The sequence below is a fragment of the Gekko japonicus genome, unplaced genomic scaffold, assembly GCF_001447785.1.
Source record: "Gekko japonicus isolate JY-2015 unplaced genomic scaffold, Gekko_japonicus_V1.1 scaffold1270, whole genome shotgun sequence".
Classification (NCBI taxonomy): Eukaryota; Metazoa; Chordata; class Lepidosauria; order Squamata; family Gekkonidae; genus Gekko; species Gekko japonicus.
This window is the reverse complement of record NW_015170315.1, coordinates 440,173-461,462: the sequence shown is the minus strand read 5'-3', so window position 1 is coordinate 461,462 and position 21,290 is coordinate 440,173. Positions and strand designations below refer to the sequence as shown.

The 21,290-nt window shown below is 45.3% G+C and overlaps 1 protein-coding gene across 1 annotated transcript in view; it reads right to left on the bottom strand.

Annotated features, from left to right (window-relative positions):
* The window catches only part of TOMM34 (translocase of outer mitochondrial membrane 34), a 26,667-nt gene extending 5,401 nt beyond the window's left edge, over positions 1-21,266 (bottom strand). The window contains exons 1-6 of the mRNA XM_015418027.1: positions 21,155-21,266; positions 17,356-17,618; positions 13,310-13,409; positions 8,744-8,896; positions 7,361-7,527; positions 2,410-2,557 (exon numbers count right to left, since the gene is read on the bottom strand). Of these exons, the coding sequence (XP_015273513.1) occupies positions 2,410-2,557; positions 7,361-7,527; positions 8,744-8,896; positions 13,310-13,409; positions 17,356-17,476 (689 nt within the window). The 5' untranslated portion in view covers positions 17,477-17,618; positions 21,155-21,266. The remainder of the gene's footprint in view (positions 1-2,409; positions 2,558-7,360; positions 7,528-8,743; positions 8,897-13,309; positions 13,410-17,355; positions 17,619-21,154) is intronic.
* Between the last annotated feature and the right edge of the window lie 24 nt (positions 21,267-21,290).

Below are 21,290 nucleotides of genomic sequence, written 5' to 3'. Positions count from 1 at the left end.
GCCTGTATGTGTATTTTCTCAATCATGAAGGCCAGAAATTTGAGTAAATAAATGAAAACTAATGTTCAAGAAGCTGCATTTACACCTAGTTTCACAACTAGTGCTCCTGCAGAGCAGCAGCATTGGCAGAACCATGCATAGAACTAGTAATATACTGTGATGAGGCAGCGTAAGGATACTTTACCAAAGCAAAGAATCTGACTAAAGGAAAGAATCTGTTTCAAAGCCACACAGGAATTGGCTTCCCTGAGGCTGCACTGCCTTAAGGAGTTCAGGCAGGTTATTTGTTCATATAGGGTTCAACAGAGTCAATGTGATTCCCTCTGCTGCTCTTCCCAGAGGATACTCACTGCTAAGCAAGCAGATAAACATTGGCTTAGATTCAACCAAGTGTTTCTGGGGATGGAAAGATTTCTGTCCGTGGAGCATCACATTCTTGCCTCCTCCTCACCACTGCAGCCCCCAAAATCTCCTGCAATGCTGCTTCTGGGTGTTTCCTCTCCTCCAGAAGTAGCATTTCAGGGGGCAATTTGGGCTGCAGCAGGAGGGGGAAGTGAGAAGGCCAAGCTTCACAGATGGAAATCCTTCTGTTTGAGGAGCCCACTCATTTTGTGGATACAGCAACAGGGTGCTTCACTGGCAAACTGCAGGAAAAGTTTTAATGAAACAGAGCCCCTTCTAAAGCTGAGACACTGGAAGCCCTCTATTAACAGTGGTGTCTTCCAGTCATTCCCCGATCTCAGTTGCTGCATGGAAGATTCACGTGCCACGTACAGTCAGAACTGGCAGGAAGAGGTCCCATTTTCTTCCCCTGTGATGCAGAGCAGTTGGAGTACCAGAATCGATTTATCTACCTGCTTTAATCTAAGGTCATGCCGGATTATTGGCCAGGATTCAAGAGCTGGTTTCAGTGTTGCCTCTGCAGCATGTTCTCCATTGGCCAAGTAATGCCGAAACTCCAAGGTCATCTGTTGTACATGCTTCTCCAAGGGAAGGGCTGCTGATGGAACTGGGCACTGCCACACTGCAGGAATGTCTCGTAGTAAAGAGGCTCCTAAACTACTGAGCTATATAAATAGGCCTCAGACCAAAACTGGGAACAATCAGGCTCTCCATCCATTTCCAGAAGGCCCACTACAAACTCTCTCTGCTGGCTTGGCTTACCCCAGCCTCCAAATGTCATATGAACAAGAGTTGTGGCTTTTGCAGGGCATGATATAGCTGAAGGACCATTTTTCCTGGTAAGAACTGGACCGGTTGCATTGCTCCAAATGTTGGATGGCAACAATATTCTTTGGTTATGACACCATTGCATCAGACTGCATGACTACCCATGCAGTCTCTGTTATTGCTTGTACCCTCTAAAAAGGGACACCAGTGGAAGTTAGGAGTGTGCCCTTTCTATGAGTTTTTAGTATGCACTGGTCCCATAATTACATTACAGATGATGTGGTGAGCTATTTCGCTAATTATGATTTCTTAAATCTTCCTATGTTTTTGAAAAAGTTCTTGTTCTTAATTCTTTTAATACATGTCATTCATCTATAATTGCACTTTTAATGGAGAAAGGGAGGATTTTTTAGGGTAAGAGAAATAGGAACAGCATTATGAAAAGGCAGGCAAGCACTGTATGAGAAATAAGAAGCATTCATAGAGAACCAGTTTGGTGTAGTGGTTAAGAGTGCGGACTCTAATCTGGGAGAACCAGGTTTTGATTCCCCACTCCTCCACATGCAGCTGCTGGTGTGACCTTGGGTCAGTCATAAGTTCTTTCAAAGCTGTTCTCTCAAGGGCAGTTCTTGAGCTCTCTCAGCCCCACTCACCTCACAGGGTGTCTGCTGTGGGGAGGGAAAGGGATTGTAAGCCGCTCATTTAAGATTGCCAGGCCCACCCTTGCAACCAGTGGGAGACTGGGGGGGGGGGCAGGTACCTGGGGAAGTGACAGCAGGATGTCACTTCTGGGGAAAACTGGACCCTCTGAATTGCCAGAAACTCTATGATAAAACCAAGTTTTCAGTGATTTCTAGAGAGGCTTGGCATCACTTCTAGGTTTTCCTGCCCAAAGGCCATTTATTTGTTTCATTTTTCTCCCACCACTGCTCTGAGCAGTGTCAGGAAAGGGAAACTGAGGATCCTCTGCCCTGACTGAGGGGTTGGCAACCCTACTCTCATCTCTTTCATTTTATTTTTCAACGCCCCCCTTAGTCCTAATTGGGTTAAATTTAAGAGAAGGATAGTGTAAGGGGTCCATGAATGAACACACACTCCTGCTAGTGTCTTCTACCCACTGGACAAGTTTATAACTGGCAATCAAAACAGGTTTCCCGACACTGTGGTCCAATTCCTTGAACAGACTGCCCAGGGTGGAGAAGGAAACATTGTGTGACAATATGATTATCTGAGCATTACCTGTTAGTGTAAGTAGTGCATTCCAGCTTGTGCAGTTTTAAGCTCTCTGTGTACTTTTCGATAGCTTTCTTATAGTTGCCCTTTTTCACAAGTTCATTTCCTTCTAGCTTCAGCTTATTTGCTTGTTCGGTGGTAGCGACTGTAGGCACTGGAATTTTAAGAAAAACAAATCAGGACTTTGTAAAAATGAGAGCAGCCAGTCACACGTTTATTGCTACAGCAGCTCATGAAATGAATTAAAGTCCAGTCTGTGGTGCTTACAGCGGACCTTACAATTCAGCAAGCCAAATACAGCCAGCAAGTACATATGCTGGATCTACCCGGTCTTGAAAAATCTCCTGTTTCTACTGCCTGCTGGGGGGGGGGGTTGCTGTCAAACATCTGGCAGGTCACAATACTAAGCCACTGGACTGCATCTAGCTTAGTGGTCATGCTGTGCAGCGCTGTCCTTGACCTACTTCACACAACTAATACCCAGAGATCGAAACACTGGACTTACTGTGAGGGTTTCTTTTCATCAGTGGATTGGAAGGTATCCTTGTATGGGTTGCTTCCTTGTGCTCTGCAGGCAGGCAATTATTTATTTATTTAGCAAAGGCTTCCACTATCCTGGGGAGGCTCTGCTCTCCCCATTCATGATTTGCCAAACTTCTGAGGAAGACATCCACCTGTTACAATCACAAACAGCAACTTCTCCCTGGAGATCTGTAACTGGAGACGCTGTACAGAGCAGAGAAACCCCAGACCGTCTTTCTGTTTATACAGCAAGTTCCTCTCCAATTTGTCCTCTGCCAGCCAGGGCGAGGCAGGATACCTTCCAATCCACTGATGAGAAGAAACCCTCATGATAAGTTCAGTATTTCATTCTCTATCAATGGAGGAAGGTATTCTTGTATGTGATTCTTGAGAAGTTCTATTGTTCCAGGTGGGAAAACAGAGAGGAAAGGAGAGGAATAACTGAGGAACTACCTTTTGGAGGACTCTTCCGCCGAATACCACTTCAGAGTAGGCAAGTGTGTCTATTCTGTACTGCCTCACAAAAGGCAGAAGCCGATGCCCAGATAGCTGCCCTACAGATTTCTGCAATGGATACATGGGTACCAAGGGCTGCAGAAGTAGTGGTTGCTCTTGCAGAATGGGCAGTGATTGCTGAGGGCAGCAGAAAATACTGAATGTCACAAACCAGGGAAATGCATGCTTACAGTAAGAGTAGTTCAGCAGTGGAATTGGCTGCCTAGGGAGTTGGTGAGCTCCCCCTCACTGGCGGTCGTCAAGCAGCAGTTGGATGAACGCTGGTCAGGGATATTTTAGGCCAATCCTGCACTGAGCAGGGGGTGGGACTTTCAACTCTATGATTGACTGGGCTACAGTTCTTCTCCACAGTATTGAGTAAGAAAGAGATAAACAAGGCAACCCAAGATCTGAAAGCTGCTGTCCTCTTAATGAAGATAAGGACGGCCCTCCAGACAACTAATCTGTGCCTATCACATTCCTTAGAATGGCTGGGATGAGAACAGAATGAAGGAAGACAATCTTTTGATCCCTGTGGAACAAAGAGTTAACTTCTGGCATAAAGCAGGGGTTGGCTTGCAAGGTCACCAAATCAAAACAGCAGCAAGTTCTGAAATCCTGGCTGAAGTTATGGCTACGAGAAAGGCTACTCTGAAAGGCAGAATTCTCAGTACAATTGACCTCAAGGATTCAAATATAGGTTTCCACTGAACTCTTACCACCTTGTGGAGATCCCACAAAGGGAAACAATGCTGAATGGGAGGACTGGAGAAGGCTGCTCTGCTTAAGAAACACTTTATATGGCTGTGTCTACAAAGAGGTTGTCCAGTAACTAAGCTGATTACTACCTTTGATGGAAGAGACACACATCCAGACACATTGGAAATTTGGTACCAGAACAATTTGAAGACCGTGTACAGTTACCATGAGAGAATAACTATGGCCTGCTGAGTAACCTTCTAAGAACTGCACATCATATGACAAAGCAACGCCTGGCTTTAAAGTAAATCTTTTTTTCATATATTTATTTCTGGATGTGTATTGTTTTATAATAGTAATATTGACCACTGAGGAAGACCCCGGGGGGCTGAAACACTTATGGTCTATTGGTCATAAGATATACCCATCAACTGTATCTGTGAAACTAACAGCTCTGTATGTAAAAACTTTTAAGAGACTGAGATTGGGATAATTTCTTTTAACCTATTTTATCTTTTACTAATGTGCACACCATAACAAATATTTGTATTTTTATAATAACTTATTTTGATAGCTTGGCCTTTATATATCACAGCTAGATCGTGGGATGAGTCCCCCTCCCTCCTTTCTCACTTTTTGTGTTGTTTGGGTGTCCCAGAGACCCCGTAATCTGGTTGGTGACCTAATTAGAAGGCCATCCCTGTATGGGTAGACATGCGTGCCCTGCATCTTGAGATGGGCCAATACTGTGACTGTGAACTTGGTGAAGACACAAGGGGAAGAGGATTGCCCATCTAAGAGTACCCTGTACTGAAAGTGTGGGTGATTTTGTGCAAAGCAAAGGTACTATCTGAAGCCATGATGTATGGGTACATGTAAGTTAGCCTCTACTATGGTCAAAGGGTCTCCATGTAAAATCTCCTCCTCCTCACAAGCCTGCTAAGGTATTTTAGTTCCAGAATTGCCCTCCAATCACCATTTTCCTTGGGCATGACAAATAAGATAGAGTAGATCCTGAAAAACTATTCCTTCTCCAGTACTGGTTCTATGGCTTGGATCAGCAGCAGGTAAATGATAGCTTGGTGGATCTTGGGGAAAGCAGAAACCTGTTCCTTGGGTGGTGGCTGATAGTCTGGAGTACCTACATGTCCTGGGTGGAATGAAACCAAGCAAAGGTGAAGGCTTGGAGTTAGCCTCCTACTGCGGCATTGGTAACTGAAGGGCTTCTTTCCAGTTTTTTGGCTGAGGGCCCTCATACATGGAGGTAGGCTTGAAGGAGAGTTGTGATCTGTTCCAGGCTGGCTCATGGAACCTGAAATCGTTTAAGCTGGAAAGATCCCCTGGGGTCGTGAAAGGAACTTTGGCCTGAACTGTTGGATGTGTTGTTGTCATTTTTGGAAGAAAAGATGGCATTGCTTTCTTCTTTTCCTTGGTCTCCAGTGATGTGTCCCCAAAGATTCTCTCCTTGCTAACAAACAATAGAAACATTGCTCTTCAAGAAGTGATCCACCTTCCAGCATTTCAGCCATAGGTTACAGAGAATAACAATGGTGGAGTCTACCGAGCAAGCACGGCACCCAGACTGGCATCTGCAGAGAATTCAGAGGCTCCTTGATTTTACGGTTTTGTTTGAGCCTGACTGGGTCAGGGGCTGGATCCTGTAAGAGTTCTTCTGCCCAGAGGATGGAGGCTCTGGAAAAACCAGAGGAGGCTGTGCCTGCTCTGATGACAAGGGCTGAGGCTTTGTGGTCTTTTTGAGTCAGAACTCATTCTTTCTGTCACTGGTCTCTGGGAGTGTTGTTCTCATCTTTGACAAGTAGCACCCCTGAAACAAGAGCAACAACTGGGGCACCAACTAGAAGTACCCTTCAGGGCTTTCATGGGGGGGGGGGGTGTTTCACATTCTTTTTCAATTGGAGTTAGCTTCTCCTTTCGCCCATGGAGGCCCACTTGCTTCTGAGGGCCTTGTCAAAGGAATGAGGAAAAGAACTGGCAGCTGGAGATGGGTCCAGTCACCTGCTGCATGTCCCACTAAAGGTATCTTGCTGAGCCTCATGGCTGGCTTGTCCTGCAAAACTCGGTTTGGACGTGACCTTCCCCAGAAAACATGGACAATCCGGGCTGGGCCAGAAAAGGCTGTTTTTCCCCACCCCCCCTTTCTCTCTTCTCTGTCTAAGCCACAGAGTCTGAGGCAGAGTGCAGCGACTCTGAATGGCCAGAGAAGAGAGAGAAGAAGAGATTGGATTTATACCTTGCCCTTCACTACTCAGAGTCTCAGAGCAGCTTACAAGCCCTTTCCTTTCCCCTCCCCACAATAGACACCCTATGAGGTAGGTGGGGCTGAGAGACCTCTCTCAAGAACTGCCCTTGAGAGAACAGCTCTGAAAGAACTTATGAGTGACCCAAGGTCACACCAGCAGCTGCATGTGGAGGAGTGGGGACTCAAACCTGGTTCTCCCAGATTAGAGCAGCTAGCCCTGGAGACAGAAGGTGGGGTTAAGTGCTGGCCTCATGCTCCAGTGGGCGTAGAAGAGCTGCGATGGCTGGACCTGAGAGTGGATTTGGGATCTGGGGAATAAGAGCCCAATTAGTAAGAATAATGCCACTTACATCTGCTGGATTCCTTTTTTCATCTCCTCCTGGAGAGAAAGGGGAAGAGGAATCCTTGTTCCTCAATCTGTGACATCTCCACTTTGCACCTTTCCCCCTTCAGATTCTCTTTAACATCCTTCAGCACCTTCTTAGCAGTGTGGGTGTGCAGAAGTCCAGGTGGAGCAAAGACCTGTCAGTTATGACTTGGGGGGGGGGGGAGAGCTTGGTCGCTTGACACCAGCTGATGCTGCTGGGAGTTCCCTGTCTGAGTGGGAGGTGGAGGGAACTGCTACTGATTTCTTCAGGTGTTTCAGCACTTTCTCCTGTTTTTTTTCCTAAACAAGGTGAAAGAGCTGTGGAAAATTATCTGTCCATGGAGAACAGAGGGCCTGGAGGGTGGGGTCGAGCACCAACATAAGCCTTGCCCATGGGGAAAGGAGGCAGCACAACCCATACCAGGATACCTTCCTCTACTAACGGAGAAAGTAGAACTCCCTAAAAACACGACCCCAGGTTGCAGGTGGAACACTACATGATTAAACCCTCCTCCCAAATCAGAATGCTGGTTAGATGTGGCAGTTTCAGATCGCACATCAGCCTCTGAATGCTGGGTTATTTGCAGGGACCTTTAACCAGCAGAAACACTCACCTTGCTTTGTTACGGGTACAGGATCATTTGCTTTGCTTCTTGCAGTAGCTTCATGGCTTCTTAGAGGAGACTCCCATCTTTTCTGAGCAGAAACAGGAACACTTGGGATGGGTGGCAGTTTCTGGCGCCACTGGAGGCCATCCCTTTCCAGTAAGACCTTGGTCATTCTGAAAAAGGAGATCTATTTGTTTATACGGTTCTCTTCTGACACAGCAATTTTTGCTGAAATAGGCTACCCAATGCAGTTAGTATGCCTCTTCAGTTGTGTGTCCAAGTGTGATGTCATACAAGACAGCCAAGTGCTTTCTCCACTGAATATCCTCCAACTCACTAGTAATTAGAAGTACTGAAACAGCTATGTACAGGCTTCCTTACAGTGTACAACGGAGTGATGAAATTCCCAGAGTTCAGCTGGCTTGTCTGAATGCTTTCACCTTCCTCAGCCCAAATGATGCAATATCTGCTAAGTGCTCAAAAACCGTACTCTGGCTGGACAGACCTTCGATGATTATTATGTAATTCTCTTGCACTGCAATCCTAAGGAGAGTTGCATCCACTGAAGTCCTCATGGGTTCCCCACCTGTAACATTATAATGATCTCTCTGTTCTTTCCTCTGAATTGCCCAGCTTTCATTTTTAAAAGCAAGTCAATAGCCCCTTTTATGGCAGATACATGCCTTTCATTTTACATCTCTGCAACAAAAAAGGGGTACAGACTTACCTTGGTAAAATAATGAAACCTGTTAATTTAGAGTAGCTAGGAGACAAGAATTGCCTTGCTGGGTAAGATCCATCTTGTTGCATCAGGTGCCTCCAGTCCAGTCCCTTTATCTCAATACTGAGCATCCAGTTGCTTCTGCAAAACTAACTATTGGGACCTTATGGAGACAGTAACATCCTGTTTCATATCAGAAATGCACCGACCCCAGAGAAGAGGATATTAGATTTATACCCTGCCCTTCACTTGGAGACTCAGAGCAGCTTACAATATCTCCTTCCCTTCCTCTCCCCACAACAGACACCCTGTGAGGTAAATGGGGCTGAGAGAGTGCTGAGAGAACTGCTCTTGGGAGAACGGCTCTGAGAGAACTGTGACTGACCCAAAGTCACCCAGCTGGCTGCATGTGGAGGAGTGGGGAATCAAACCCAGTTCTCCAGATTAGAGTCTGCCGCTCTTAATCACTACACCAAAGATGTTCCCTTCCTAGTCCTAGCCTACAATGGACAAAATTTATACTGACTTTAGTGGAGGCAGATCGAATCTTAATTTACCAAGCTACAAGTTAGCTGTTTAGGATCTGGGAAAAACATTTTATCTACATACAGTGAATTCATTTCAAGTTTTCCTGAGAGCTCCTTTAACAAAGCAAAGCAAGAAATTACCTGTTGACTCCATCATGTGCAGCCTGTACAGTACAGTCAACTTGTAACACAGTTTTGTAGTCCACATAGGCTAACTGGTATCTCTCCAGCGCTTCATAGGCTGCTGCCCGCCTCAGCAGGGGTTTGATTGCAAAAGGAACCAGATCCAAGGCACTAAAATCAGTGGAGAAGCAAGCAAAAAAACAAAAACAGAACAAGTTAAGCTGCAGAAGCTACAAAGTCAGGTTAGTGGAAATTCGTCCGGACATCTGATTGTCTGAACAGTGTACATTTCTCTTGGACTAGGTAGAGCTACCACACTGTGCTACACTTCAACAAAGCGGGGAGACAATCATTGCTTCAAAATAAAGTAAGGGTGTGCAATTTTTTTCCTCAGTATGTTTTGGTTTGTGTCTATTGGATCCAGAAAAAAAAAATGTGATCCCAAAAAACCCCAGACCCCAATACCAGTATTCAGATCTGGAATTTTCAGGAAATCCCGAATTTTTTCAGGTCCAACAGACCGAAACTAAAAAACACTGAGAGGAAAAAAGCAGCGGTAAAGCTGCTAAAAACAGCTGAGAAGCAGCTCAGTTGGGGCTCTTTTGGGTGGTCCCTTTAAACTGGACTGCCCAAAAGAGCTCGCCAAGCAGCTGATCCTGCAGGAAGAAAGACGTCTCCCTGCAGGCTTGGCTGGGGCTCTGCTGAGCAGCCTGGTTTAGACTGGACTGGCTAACAAAGCCCACCCAGGAGCTGATCCCGCAGGGAGAGTTCTCCCTGCTGGATCTGCTGGGCAGCCTGGTTTAGACCAGACTGCCTAACGGAGCCCACCCAGGAGTTCTCCCCACAAGCTCTACTAGGCAGTGTGGTTTAGACTAGACTGCCCAATGGAGCCCACCCAGGAGCCGATACTGCAAGGAGAGTTCAAAAGTGAAAGAATATATCTTTGATTCATCTGCACCTGTATGTCAAATGGTGCTACCTGAGGAGGCCCCTGCATTCAAAGAGGTATGTTCATATAAACTAGAATTCAGCCCACTCTAGTTCTGTAAAATAATACATCTAGTAGATGAGATTAAAAAACAGCACTTGAACAAGATGAGTAGCCATGGTAGTCTGTCTGTAGCAGTAAAAAAGAGCAAGAATCCAGTAGCACCTTAAAGATTAACAAAATATGAGGCAGGGTATATGAGCTTCTATGAGTCACTGCTCACTTCTTCAGATACAGCTAGAATGGGAGTCCATCTGTCCTGTTTATTGGAAAGTGCCAAATGACATTAGCAGGTGAATAACAATAGCAGGTGTAACTGGATTTAGGTGAGATATGCGGAGGGGGTAATAGCTCATACCCTGCCACATAGTTTGTTAGTCTTTAAGGTGATACTGGACTCTTGCTCTTTTCTAGCACCAGAACAATCTGCTTGTTTAATTCCTCCAAAGGGGAAAATTTCCTATCACAAAGATGTCTAGCTGATAGTCTATCAGTTATGATTTTATATATCTCTGTGGCTTCTGTCCTTTTATCACAAGAATGAGAAGGAAATCTCAAAGGGGCCCCTATCATTGGTGACAGTGTTGCCACTGCTCTGCAGGATAAATCTCCATACATGTTAGGCACTGCAAGATACATATAAGGTGGTAAAGACTTCCAAAGAGAAATACCGAAGGGCAGGGGTGAACAAACCTGATGAGCTCTGAATAACAATCTTCCATTATCAGTTTCTAAGACTTGCCTTTTATTTTATTTATTTATTTGGATTTCTATCCCACCCTCCCCGAAGGCTCAGGGCAGCTAACAGGGCACAATGCCAAATAGTAACAATAAAACAATATAAAATGTTAAATTACAAATCGACAATTGAAAACAATTAAATAGACATCATAAAAACATTTTCGGTGCTCCCCCATTCAATTCCAGATGTTAAGATTTTAAACCAAGATGGTGTTCTCAATGGCATAGCTAGACAATCACAGCAGTGCATATCCCACTGCCCTGCCGTCCCCTAAAAACGTCCCGTTCCCGCCAATAGTGCCCGCACCAGCGGTAGCAATATGCGAAAATCATAGGGCGTTGGTGGAGCAGTGATGGTGGCGGCTCCTATTCGAAAGCCTGGTGGAAGAGCTCCGTCTTACAGGCCCTGCGGAACTGTACTAGGTCCCGCAGAGCCCAGATCTCCCCTGGGAGCTCATTCCACCAGATAGGAGCCGCCACCGAAAATGCCCTAGCCCTGGTCATCGCAAGTTGGTGGTTAATCAGATAAGCTTTTGTTTTACCCATGTCAGTGATAAAAGTAGACCATCATACTGACTAGAGGCAGTTTCTCATTGATAGCTTTCAGCCGATCCAAAAGCGACCCATTTCAAGGCAGCTAGTAAACCACTAGTAAAGGAAGCAAAAACACTTTTAATCTCAGATTAAAGGCATAACGCCATGCTCTTGCTTCCAGAGACCTTTGACCAAAATACGCCCATAGTACAACACTTGAGACACAACATGGTACATTCAGCAATTTTCTTAAAAACTGACAAAGGGGCTGATCATTATTATCTGGGATAGTTTTACTCAAATAGCTGAGCCATAAAGAATAAGGGGAAGTGTGAATGAACTACCACAAAGAGACCATTTGCCTCACCCTGTTGCCAAATATTTTTCAGTAGAGACAGGCCACATGTTCACCTACACCTTATGCCTGCTCCACCTGTTTCCACTCAGGAGGCCTCTCCCTTTCCCATTAATCTATTTCAATCATTTTTCATTTGCACTCTCAGCTGAATGGCTTTTTAGAGACCACACAAGAAATAATTAAAAACCATCACAACAATGTAAATTGTTTACCAGCACTTGTTAATCCTGGCAATAAAAACCAAGCCAAAGCAGCAAACAGAAACCAAAAACAGCAGTGTAAACTTAGTGTCAAAATAAGTAGTAGAACACTGAACAATATAACCTTTTGCTTTCTTCCTCTTCTTTAAAGGAAGCAAGATTCGCATATGCACAGGCAAGAGTGCTTTCTATGGTGGCTCTCTCCTTATGGAATGGGATACAAGTTGAAGTAAGGCTTTTTCATGACTTGATTTTATCATAGGCGTAATCTACAGGGGGGCTGGGGAGCTGAGGGGTCCCTCAAAATTTTTCAGGGAATACTGAGGCCCCCCCCCGGTAGGGTTGCTGGGTGCACCAATTTTACAGAAAACAACAACACCCCACACAGAAATGGCAGAGCAGGCTTGGGCCCTCTCCCCCCCGGGGGGGCTGTTTGGATCCATTTAAAGGGTGGCATGCCCTGGTGCAGATCAGGTGCCCCTCCTCCCAAGAGCCCCTGGGCCTCTGAGCTTGTGCCTGGCGCCTTTCTCTCCTCAGCCTGAGTGAGTGCGTGCGTGGCAGCGGGGGGGGCACAGGGCCCACATTGCAATCGCAACTCATAAGAGCCAGGAGGAGCGGGAGGCGCAGCGCCACTCACGATTGGCCAGTCAGGGGGCCGCGCCAAGGCGAGGGAGAGGGCGTGGCGCAGCTGAGCACAGGAAGGGCTGTGCAGGAGCGCCTTCCAACCAGCCCAGTCAGCCCTCGCGGATCAGGTTTCAGCCCAGGTTAGGCTTGCTCCATCCGCCAATTGCAGCCTCCCGGCCGAGCCACAAACAGACCCTCCTCAGCTGCTGCAGTGACCCCCACCCCACTGGATGGCCAGCGGCGGACACGGACAGTGACCCGGCTTTGTCCACCTGCCGCGGGAAGGAGGGCGGTCCCAGAGAGCACAGGCCCGCCCCCCAGGAAATTGGAAAGTCTATGCCCCTGAAGGGTGTTTAAGTATGGTAATGTTTTAACATGTCAGGTTGCAGGCTGGTTTTAAAGAAGAGGAGATTGGATTTATATCCCACACTTCACTACCCAAAGGTGTCTCAGAGCGCCTTACAAACTCCTTTCCCTTCCCCTCTCCACAACAGACGCCCTGTAAGGTAGGTTTTAATTAATTTTAATTAATGTTTTTACTGTAAACTGCTTTGAGCAACAAGGAAAAAAGTTACAGAAATATAATAAATAAATATTAGATTATTTTATGAACAGTTAGAGCCTAAAAAGGGCCAAAGTGTGCTGACTTGCTCCTTGTGGTCTCAGGAAAGAGAGAAACCCTCAGTATGTCCAACTCACTGCAGAAGTTTCTTGCCATAGAGATGAGATCATGCTTCTGGGTGGGTGGGTGGGTGAACATGTGGGTCACTTCCTATGTTATAGATGAAGCAGCCAATCTTCCCTGCTCTTCCTTCTTCCAATGATTAGGGAAGATCAGCAACTTAAGAATGAACACCAGAAGAGAACCTCAACCCAACAACATGACCCCTTCCCTCCTGGCAAGAAGCGACTGCTCAGACTTTGATAAACTGAAGGTCTCTCCTTCCCAGGACAGCAGAAAAGGTGAGATGGTGGTTCAGTCTTTTCTGGCCTTCCCTGCCTAAAGGGACAGCATCCTTCGTGATTCTAAGTTAGCAGAATCAGCTGCTTCCCTGTAAAGCGCTGTAAATTAACAAGTGAATCCAGAAAGTAGTGCACCAGCCGTGTGTCCTCCTCCCCTCCAAACAAGCATTACTTACACAGAACAGTCCTTAATGCAGAGACTGCAGTTCCCATCCTTCAAGTAACAGGCAGCACGGTTGGAATGAAGCACACTCTTCTCTTCTGCAGAAGCACCTCCTGGGCCAACAGACAGTAAGACAGGCTCTGAGTGTGAGGCAACTCAAAGATTCCTACCCCACCTTCCTCCTATTACCAAGGCACTTTAACAATGCAAAAATGTCTGTCCTTTAAATAAAACTGTTATTATATACAATACCGTAATTCAAAAGCTAAAAACCTACAGAACAAGCCTGCAGAAGCCAGTGTGGTATAGTGGTTGGAGTATCAGACTAGGACCTGGGAGACCTGGATTCAAATCCCCATTCTATCGGAAAATCTGCTGGTGATACCGGGTTAGTCACCCAGGCTATTATGCTGCACAGGCTGCTGAAAGGATGAAATGGATAAGGGAACCACGTATGCCACCTTGAGCTCCTTGGATGAAGGCAGGATAAACATATTCTAGACAGGGATAAATACTATTCATATATTTGTTTCAAATATACCCCACCTTTCCCTGCAATGGGGACCCAAAGCGACTTACAGCGTTCTCTTCTCCATTTTATCCTCATAACAAACCCTTAGAGGTAGGTTAGGCTGAGAGTCTGTCACTGGCCTGTCCATAATTGTGAAAAATAATCAAGGTGAGAATGCGCTAAAGCCCCTAGAAAACAGAACTGATTCCTATGCTGGCAGCAGGCAAACATCTTTTGGCAGAGCATTCCAGAAGTTCAGTGGTCCCATGGAAAAGACCCCTAGTTACCCACAACTTCGCCTCTGGTGGCAAATGGGAGCAGACTCTAACAGAGATCTAAGGGAATGGACAGGCTGATGTGGGAATAGGCAGTTCAACAGAGTCCCTTAGCCTAAAGCTGGTTTATGGGATAAAACCAGCACTCTGGATTGCATCTGGAAGCAAACAGGCAGATGGCAGCAAGTGCTAATCTTTCAGTACAGGTAAAATATGTTCATTACAGGAGATTCCTAAACAATCTGCTGCAACATTCTGAGTAGTCTTCAAAGGCAGCCAAAATGTAACCGAATATGGGTATCTGTGGTGGACCAGTATCTTCAGTGGTAGCAAAGGTGGCTCCATCAGGTGGCTCTTGCTGCTTATTAAAATCTTCAAAGCCCAGTAACTATGATGGCAGGCTGAAGTCACAACTAGGGAAGAAAATGGGTGCTTTATTAGCAATGCTTAACCCACTTTTTCTGTACCACCACGAGAATATTAATTTTCATCCTTATGTACAGCCCTGATTTTTCCCCTTGTGCTTCAGTTGTTTACTTTTGTTGTTGTTCATTCGCACAGTCAAGTCCGACTCTTCGCGACCTCATGGACCACATCATGCCAGGCCCTCCTGTCTAGACCTTTAGCCTTCTCTTAATCATAGCTTAGGTGGAAAGGCAGTGATCAGGTACCAACAGTACAATTTTAAGCACAATTTCTCAGTCCACTGAGCTCAGTAGGGGTTATTTCTCAGTTAACAGTGTGTAGGATTTCTGACAAAATAGATGTCTTCAAAAGGAGACTGGAGCCAGGACTTCCCAATTAAAGCCCCAAATTCAATCCACTACCACACGCTGGCACTGCATTATTTATCTTAAATTTTCTAATGGTTAGTTTAGAGTGCTTCTTAAGAGTTTCCTTGTAAAATCAATATAGGTATCCGAGAACAAGGTACATTTGAGGCCTGTAAAGGAGGAAGTTGATTTTTGCCATGTTCTTACTTTATCATTCCTGAGAACACCAACCGAATTGTTACTTGTGTGCGGTTTTCCAGTGGAACATAACACACCCCTTTATTCTTTACAGGCAGAGAATGTCTTTTGTATTCACTACTCATATTAATGTATGCAAAAATCCTGTCACAAACCGCTAGATTATTCTGGTGCTCAAAACTAAGGAGGAAAACCTTTAAGATACCACAATCTTAGATATTCCTTTCTAAATAGTGCCCTACTCCAAAACTCTACAAATCGTTTCGTATTCCTGTCCCTCACCCTGACAAGGTTTGTTCTTCAAGAAGCAACTCCTATTTCATATAACAGGCCCACAGCTCTCTGCAGAGCACCACTACATTTCAAGTAAGACGTCCAAGGTCCTCTCTTCTGTCCCCCATTACAAGCTCTTTGGTCCTTCATGTTAAACAAAAACCACAGGCTGAGAAATATGCAGGAAGATGGGGGAAGATAGCCCAAATGAAAAAGTGGTAAAATGAGCTTCCATCCCTCACCTTAAGTCCAAGAGGAATGCATGGAAAAGAAATGAAACAGGAGATAGCTTTAGTCAGCCTCCGCCCCTCTCAATTCAAACCAGAAGCACACAGAAGAAAAGAAACAGAAAGTGGATTAGCTAGCCAGCCAGCCGGCTGGCTGCCAAACCTGCATCTATTTTCTGCTGCTAACCCAAACTCCCTCATTATGACACAATGACTACAGCAGACAGCCTGCTGACATAATAAGTCTAAGGCTGTGGAGGAGGTTTCAAAGGTCACCAGTAAGTTAAATCTGGGCAATCATGAAGACCTGAACATCTTCCACTTGTACATCCACTGTACTCTACCACATTTGGTGTACTGCACTCCATGACAATTCCAGGAATATGTAGTTGTGTGACAAAGAAGGCTGGTTCCCTATGAAACCAGAGGACCATAAAGCATCTCTACCCTACCTAAAGAGCTGGTGAAAGTCTAGAGTGCCCAAAACCAGCTAATGGGATGGAGTTTTTCTATTCTGCCATCAGGTACTGTTTTTAACCTATTCTGGGTTCCCAAATGCATGGAGTCTTGAGGGCATCCGGTTGGGCTGTCTCTGTGCCTCCCCGTCCTCTGCTTGAAGCTAAACCTAAGTACATGGAGCAAAAACAAATACATACTTACCCCATGTTTTATTTCCACCTTCCCTCCCTGTCTTCCTTATAGCAAGTTTTAGATTATAAACTCTTTGGGGCAGAGCAATATATAAACAACACACTTCAGAATCCTCAAGCCAGGATTCAGCCTCACAACACACACACACAAAAATGTTTTTAACGAGCACAGAAGTGTTGTGTGTGTCTGTTTAAGGAGACTTAAAACAACCAGAGCAATGTGAGCCCCTATACAAGCCAGACCTAAACTGGAAAATCTGAGTTGGGATACAACAGGTGGCCTAGTACCAAACCAGATCAGTGCTTCATCTAGCTCACAGCTACCTACTATACCTGATCAGTCTCTCAGGCAAAGATCTTTCTGACTTTTATGCTCTATTAAACTTAAAGAGGATGGGAATTAAACAGGGAGTATCAAGTATACAGCATATCCTGCTAATGAATCCGTCTCTCGTCAGGAACTGGTGGACTAGTCATTTTTCTCTCACTCACAGTTCACACCCATTAAATGGGGCTAGTAACCTCACAGGAACTTTTTGAGTATGATCATTACTCAGCCTTGACAAATTAAATGTGATAACTGTGCATGATGACTAAAAGGAGCCTTCTCAGCCAGGGGCAGCAAGTCTCTGGATACCAGTGCTAGAAACTGTGGACCCATGAAGGCCTGGGCTTCTATGGCCTGCTTGCAGGCCCTCCAGGGCAACTGGCTGGCCACTCTGTGAAGCAGGATGCTGGACAAGATGGGCCACTGGCCTGCTCTTCACAATGCTGTGGTGTAGGTAGATAAAATACAAGAGCAGGAAGTGACAAATTATAATGGAGAGGGGGCAGTTTTCCAACACACTCTTCCATAATAACAGATGGAGCTAGATAAGCCACCAGATTCATCTATGAGATCCGGAGTTTCTCATATAAATGAATTTGAGGCAGGTGATCCATTTATGGTAGTTAACCTCCGACTTCCAAAAACACTGGCAGCGGGGAGACGAACACTTGAGTTTTTCTCCAAATAGGAAAACGCTGAATACAGGAGTGCTGTAACTAGGGAGCCCCCAGACACCACCACCCCCCCGGGGTCCCTTTCCCTCCGGTCTCCCCCCAACCCGACCTACTGAGGCCTTGCTGGGATTCTCCCTCCGTCGCCAGTACCTGTGGTTTCCAGCAGCTCCAGCGCCCGGCCATACAACGCAGCCGCCTGCCCGTACTGCCCGTTGCGGAACTGTTCGTTCCCCGCCTGCCGCAGGTCCGAGATCCGCGACGCAGGAGCCATGGGGCCGGCGAGAAAACCCGGAGGAGCCGGAGCCGGCTGCGATCGGCAGAAAGCGCCAGCAGCAGTTTCCTTCCTCTGTGCCCGATTAAGCGAGGGGCGGGCGCAATCGTGGCGGGGCCCCTCCTCTTTCCTTCAGGGGCGGCTGCGCTGCGAGAAAGATCCAGAGAAGTCGTGCTGCGCCTTGCAGTGAGCTCGTTATAGAAACACTAAAGAGGTAGCGGAATAGAAAAATCCCGTTTATACTAATTCCAAAGGGGTGGCCGTGTTAGCCCGCGGCAGCAAAAACTACGGACTAAGAGCATTTCATTCCAAGTATAAATTTACGTGGACCTAGAGACTCCCCCCCGCCCCCCCAAAAAAATGTTGAGGGCCTCCTTGTTCTGTTGACTTTATGAGAGGTATGAAAACGCAAACAGCAGGTCAAGGGACCCATGGGGGGGAAATGCAGGAAGTACCGGGTAAAATTAACATCTAATCAAGGGACTAACCCTAAATGGGTCTACTCAGGAATAAAGGTAAAGGTTCCCTTGCTCGAAAGCCAGTCGAATCCGACTCTAGGGTTGCAGGGCTCATCTCTGTTTCAAAGCCGAAGAGCCAGCACTGTCTGAAGACGTTTCCATGGTCATGTGGCCAGCATGACTAAACACCAAGGTGCACGGAATGCTGTTACCTTCCCACTGAAGTGGTACCTATTTATCTACTTGCAATTTCTTACTTTCGAACTGCTAGGTTGGCAGGAGCTGGAACTAGAGACGGGAGCTCACTCCATCATGCGGCACACTTGGGTCTCGAACTGCTGAACTACCGACCTTCCACAGCCTGCAGTTCAGCATCATAACCACTTGAGCCACCGCAGCTCCACTCAGGAATAAGTCCTGTGTAATTCAGTGGGGCTTATTCACAGGAAAGTGTCTCAGGATACTGCCAGGACTGGCCAATCAATGAATACTGCATGTGTGTTTAAAGTGCCATCAAGTTGCTACTGACATATGGTGACCATATGAATTAATGATCTACAAACATCCTTCCTCCATTGATTCTTATCTCATGTTGGGTCTTCGTTTTTTCCTGCTGCCTTCCACTTTTCCTAGCATTACTGTTTTCCAGTGACTCTTGTCATCTCGTGATGTGACCAAAATGGCCTCAGTTTAGTCATTCTAGCTTCTAGGGAGAGTTCAGGCTTAATTTGATCTAGAACCCACTTATTTGTATTTCTTCCTGTCAGCTTTCTTCATTATCCAACTTTCACACCTATACATAAAAAAGGCAAATACTATGGTACGAATTATCTTGATCTTGGTTGCCAGCAACACATCCTTACACTCAAAAACCTGTTCTAGCTTCTTCATGGCTACCCTTGGGATTGAATTATGGGGTCTCAGTTTCTTGAGTTCTTGGTTGCAGCCTCCCTTTTTGGTTGATGATGGAGCCAAAAAATAGAAAATCTTGTACAGTTTCAATTTCTTTGTCAGCCTTAGAGTTGTAGTCATTACTTTTGTCTTCTTGATGTTCAGATGTAATCCTGCTTTGGCACTTTCTGCTTTAACAACCAGCAGTAGTCATTTCAGGTTTTCACACAATGTTCAGTAGTCGTTTCAGGTCATCTGCACAATGTTCTTCCACCAATTTTCACTCCACCTTCATCTAAATCTAATCCAGTTTTCCTTATGGTATGTTCTGCATATATATTGAAGAGATAGGGAGATAAAATACATCCTTGTCTGACACCTTTGCCAATTGGAAACCATTCTGTTTCTCCATATTCTGTCCTAATAGTAGCCTCTTGTCCAGAAATACAGATTGCGCATCAAAACAATCAGATTCTGTGGCACACCCAATTCTTTAAAAACCAACCATAACTTTTCATGATTCACACTGTCAAAACTTTTGATGTAATCGATGAAACACAAGGTGATTTTCTTCTGAAATTCTCTTGTATGTTCTAGTCACCAACACAAATTTGCAGTATGATCTCTAGTGCCAATTCAGCTTGAACATCTGGCATTTCTTGTTCTCAGTGTTGAATAAAAGATATCTCCACATTCTGAGTCAGCAAACCTCTGATTACCAGTGCTAGGAGACAACATCAGAGGAAGACCTTGGCCTCTGTGCCATATTTATTGACCCTCCACACCAAACAGTTGGCACCTGAGTAAAGCAGGATGCTGGACTAGATGGATCACTAGTCTGATCCAGCAGGGATCTTCTTATGTCCTGAGGACTGCAGTTGAAGGCATTTAATTCCTAAACTCAGTGGGGAATCCCAAGGTTGAGATGTAATGGACCCTTGTCCCTGATCTCTGAGTGTGCATTTTTTTACCCTGCATCCACATAAAAATACTATATAGTGAGAATTCACTCAATGAATCTGAGTAAGTGAACTCTAGTCTACCGAAGCTGATGTTGAAATAAAATGTTGTTAGTCTTCAAAATGTCACTGAGCTTCTGTTTATTTTCTCTGTTTCTAGAAGCAGAAAACTAGCAGTGTAGCTAGCAGACTGGGGTAGAACCTTTATCCATTGTGATAATTCCAGATGTGTAGTCTTGTTATTCTGTAGTAATTGTGTAGTCTTCTGTACTATCCTGTAGTTTTGTTATTCTGTAGTAATGTATGGCTGTGAGAGTTGGACTATAAGGAAGGCCGAGTGCCGAAGAATAGATTCTTTTGAATAATGGTGCTGGAGAAGACTCTTGAGAATGTCTTGTACTGCAAGGAGATCAAATCAGTGAATCCTCAAAGAAATCAACCCTAACTGTTCCCTGGAAGGCCAGATACTGAAGCTGAAGCTCAAATACTTTGGCCACCAAATGAGAAGGGAGTGCTCACTGGAGAAGACCCTGATGCTGGGAAAGACTGAAGGTCAAAGAAGAAGGGGACGGCAAAGGATGAGATGGTTAGACAGTGTTATCGAGGCAACGAACATGAAATTAAGCAAACTTCGGAGCACGATGGAAGACAGGAGGGCCTAGCGTGATGTGGTCCATGGGGTTGCGAAGAATTGGACTCGACTGTGCAACTGAACAACAACAACAAAAGTAGCAAAATAAAACAAATCCAGGAGCACCTTAAAGACGAAAAAACATTGTGAGTCAGAGCTCACTTCATCAGAATCACTGAAGTATACATCTATTAGATTGATTCACTGTTCTGTTGTGAATGTTCACAAAAGCTTATGCTGGAATCAATTTTGTTAATTTTTAAAGTGACATTGGACAGATTTCTGCTCTTTTATGCATTGTGTGGTAGCCCTTTTATGCATTGTTTTTACAAGAAATGATATTCACAAGTGCAGAATCCTGTCAGAAGTCCATTCTACCACTGCATGATTCTATGACCTCATTCTACTTCGTTGAGACATGACTTTCCCCCCTTAAAAATAAGCTGTGCAAGCTACAAACAAGCTACTGCTAAAGATAGACTAACACAGCTACCCATCTTGATCTAAGCAAAGCAAAGGGCTGGGTAAAGACTCTCTGCCTGCTCTGCTAGTGTTTCACCACTGAATGGCTAACAACAACAAAATAAGGCCTGGTTTACACATGCAGTAGATTTAAGTGGCAAAAGTGTTCCGTTCAGACTGCTATTGGTAGAGTCCAGCTTTCAGTATTCCTTTTGTGTTAAAACACACACGACCTCCATGTAAAGACTAAAGTAGCAAACAGGAAGGAAGGTTCTACCTCCTGTCTTCGCTTGTTTTCTTTTTGCAGGGTTTTCGTTTTCACATACGGCAGGTTTCCAAAACTCGAGAAGCCGCCTGTTCTGCCGCCGACACACATGAACTAGGCCTCAGTTTACACAACAACCACTGCTAAA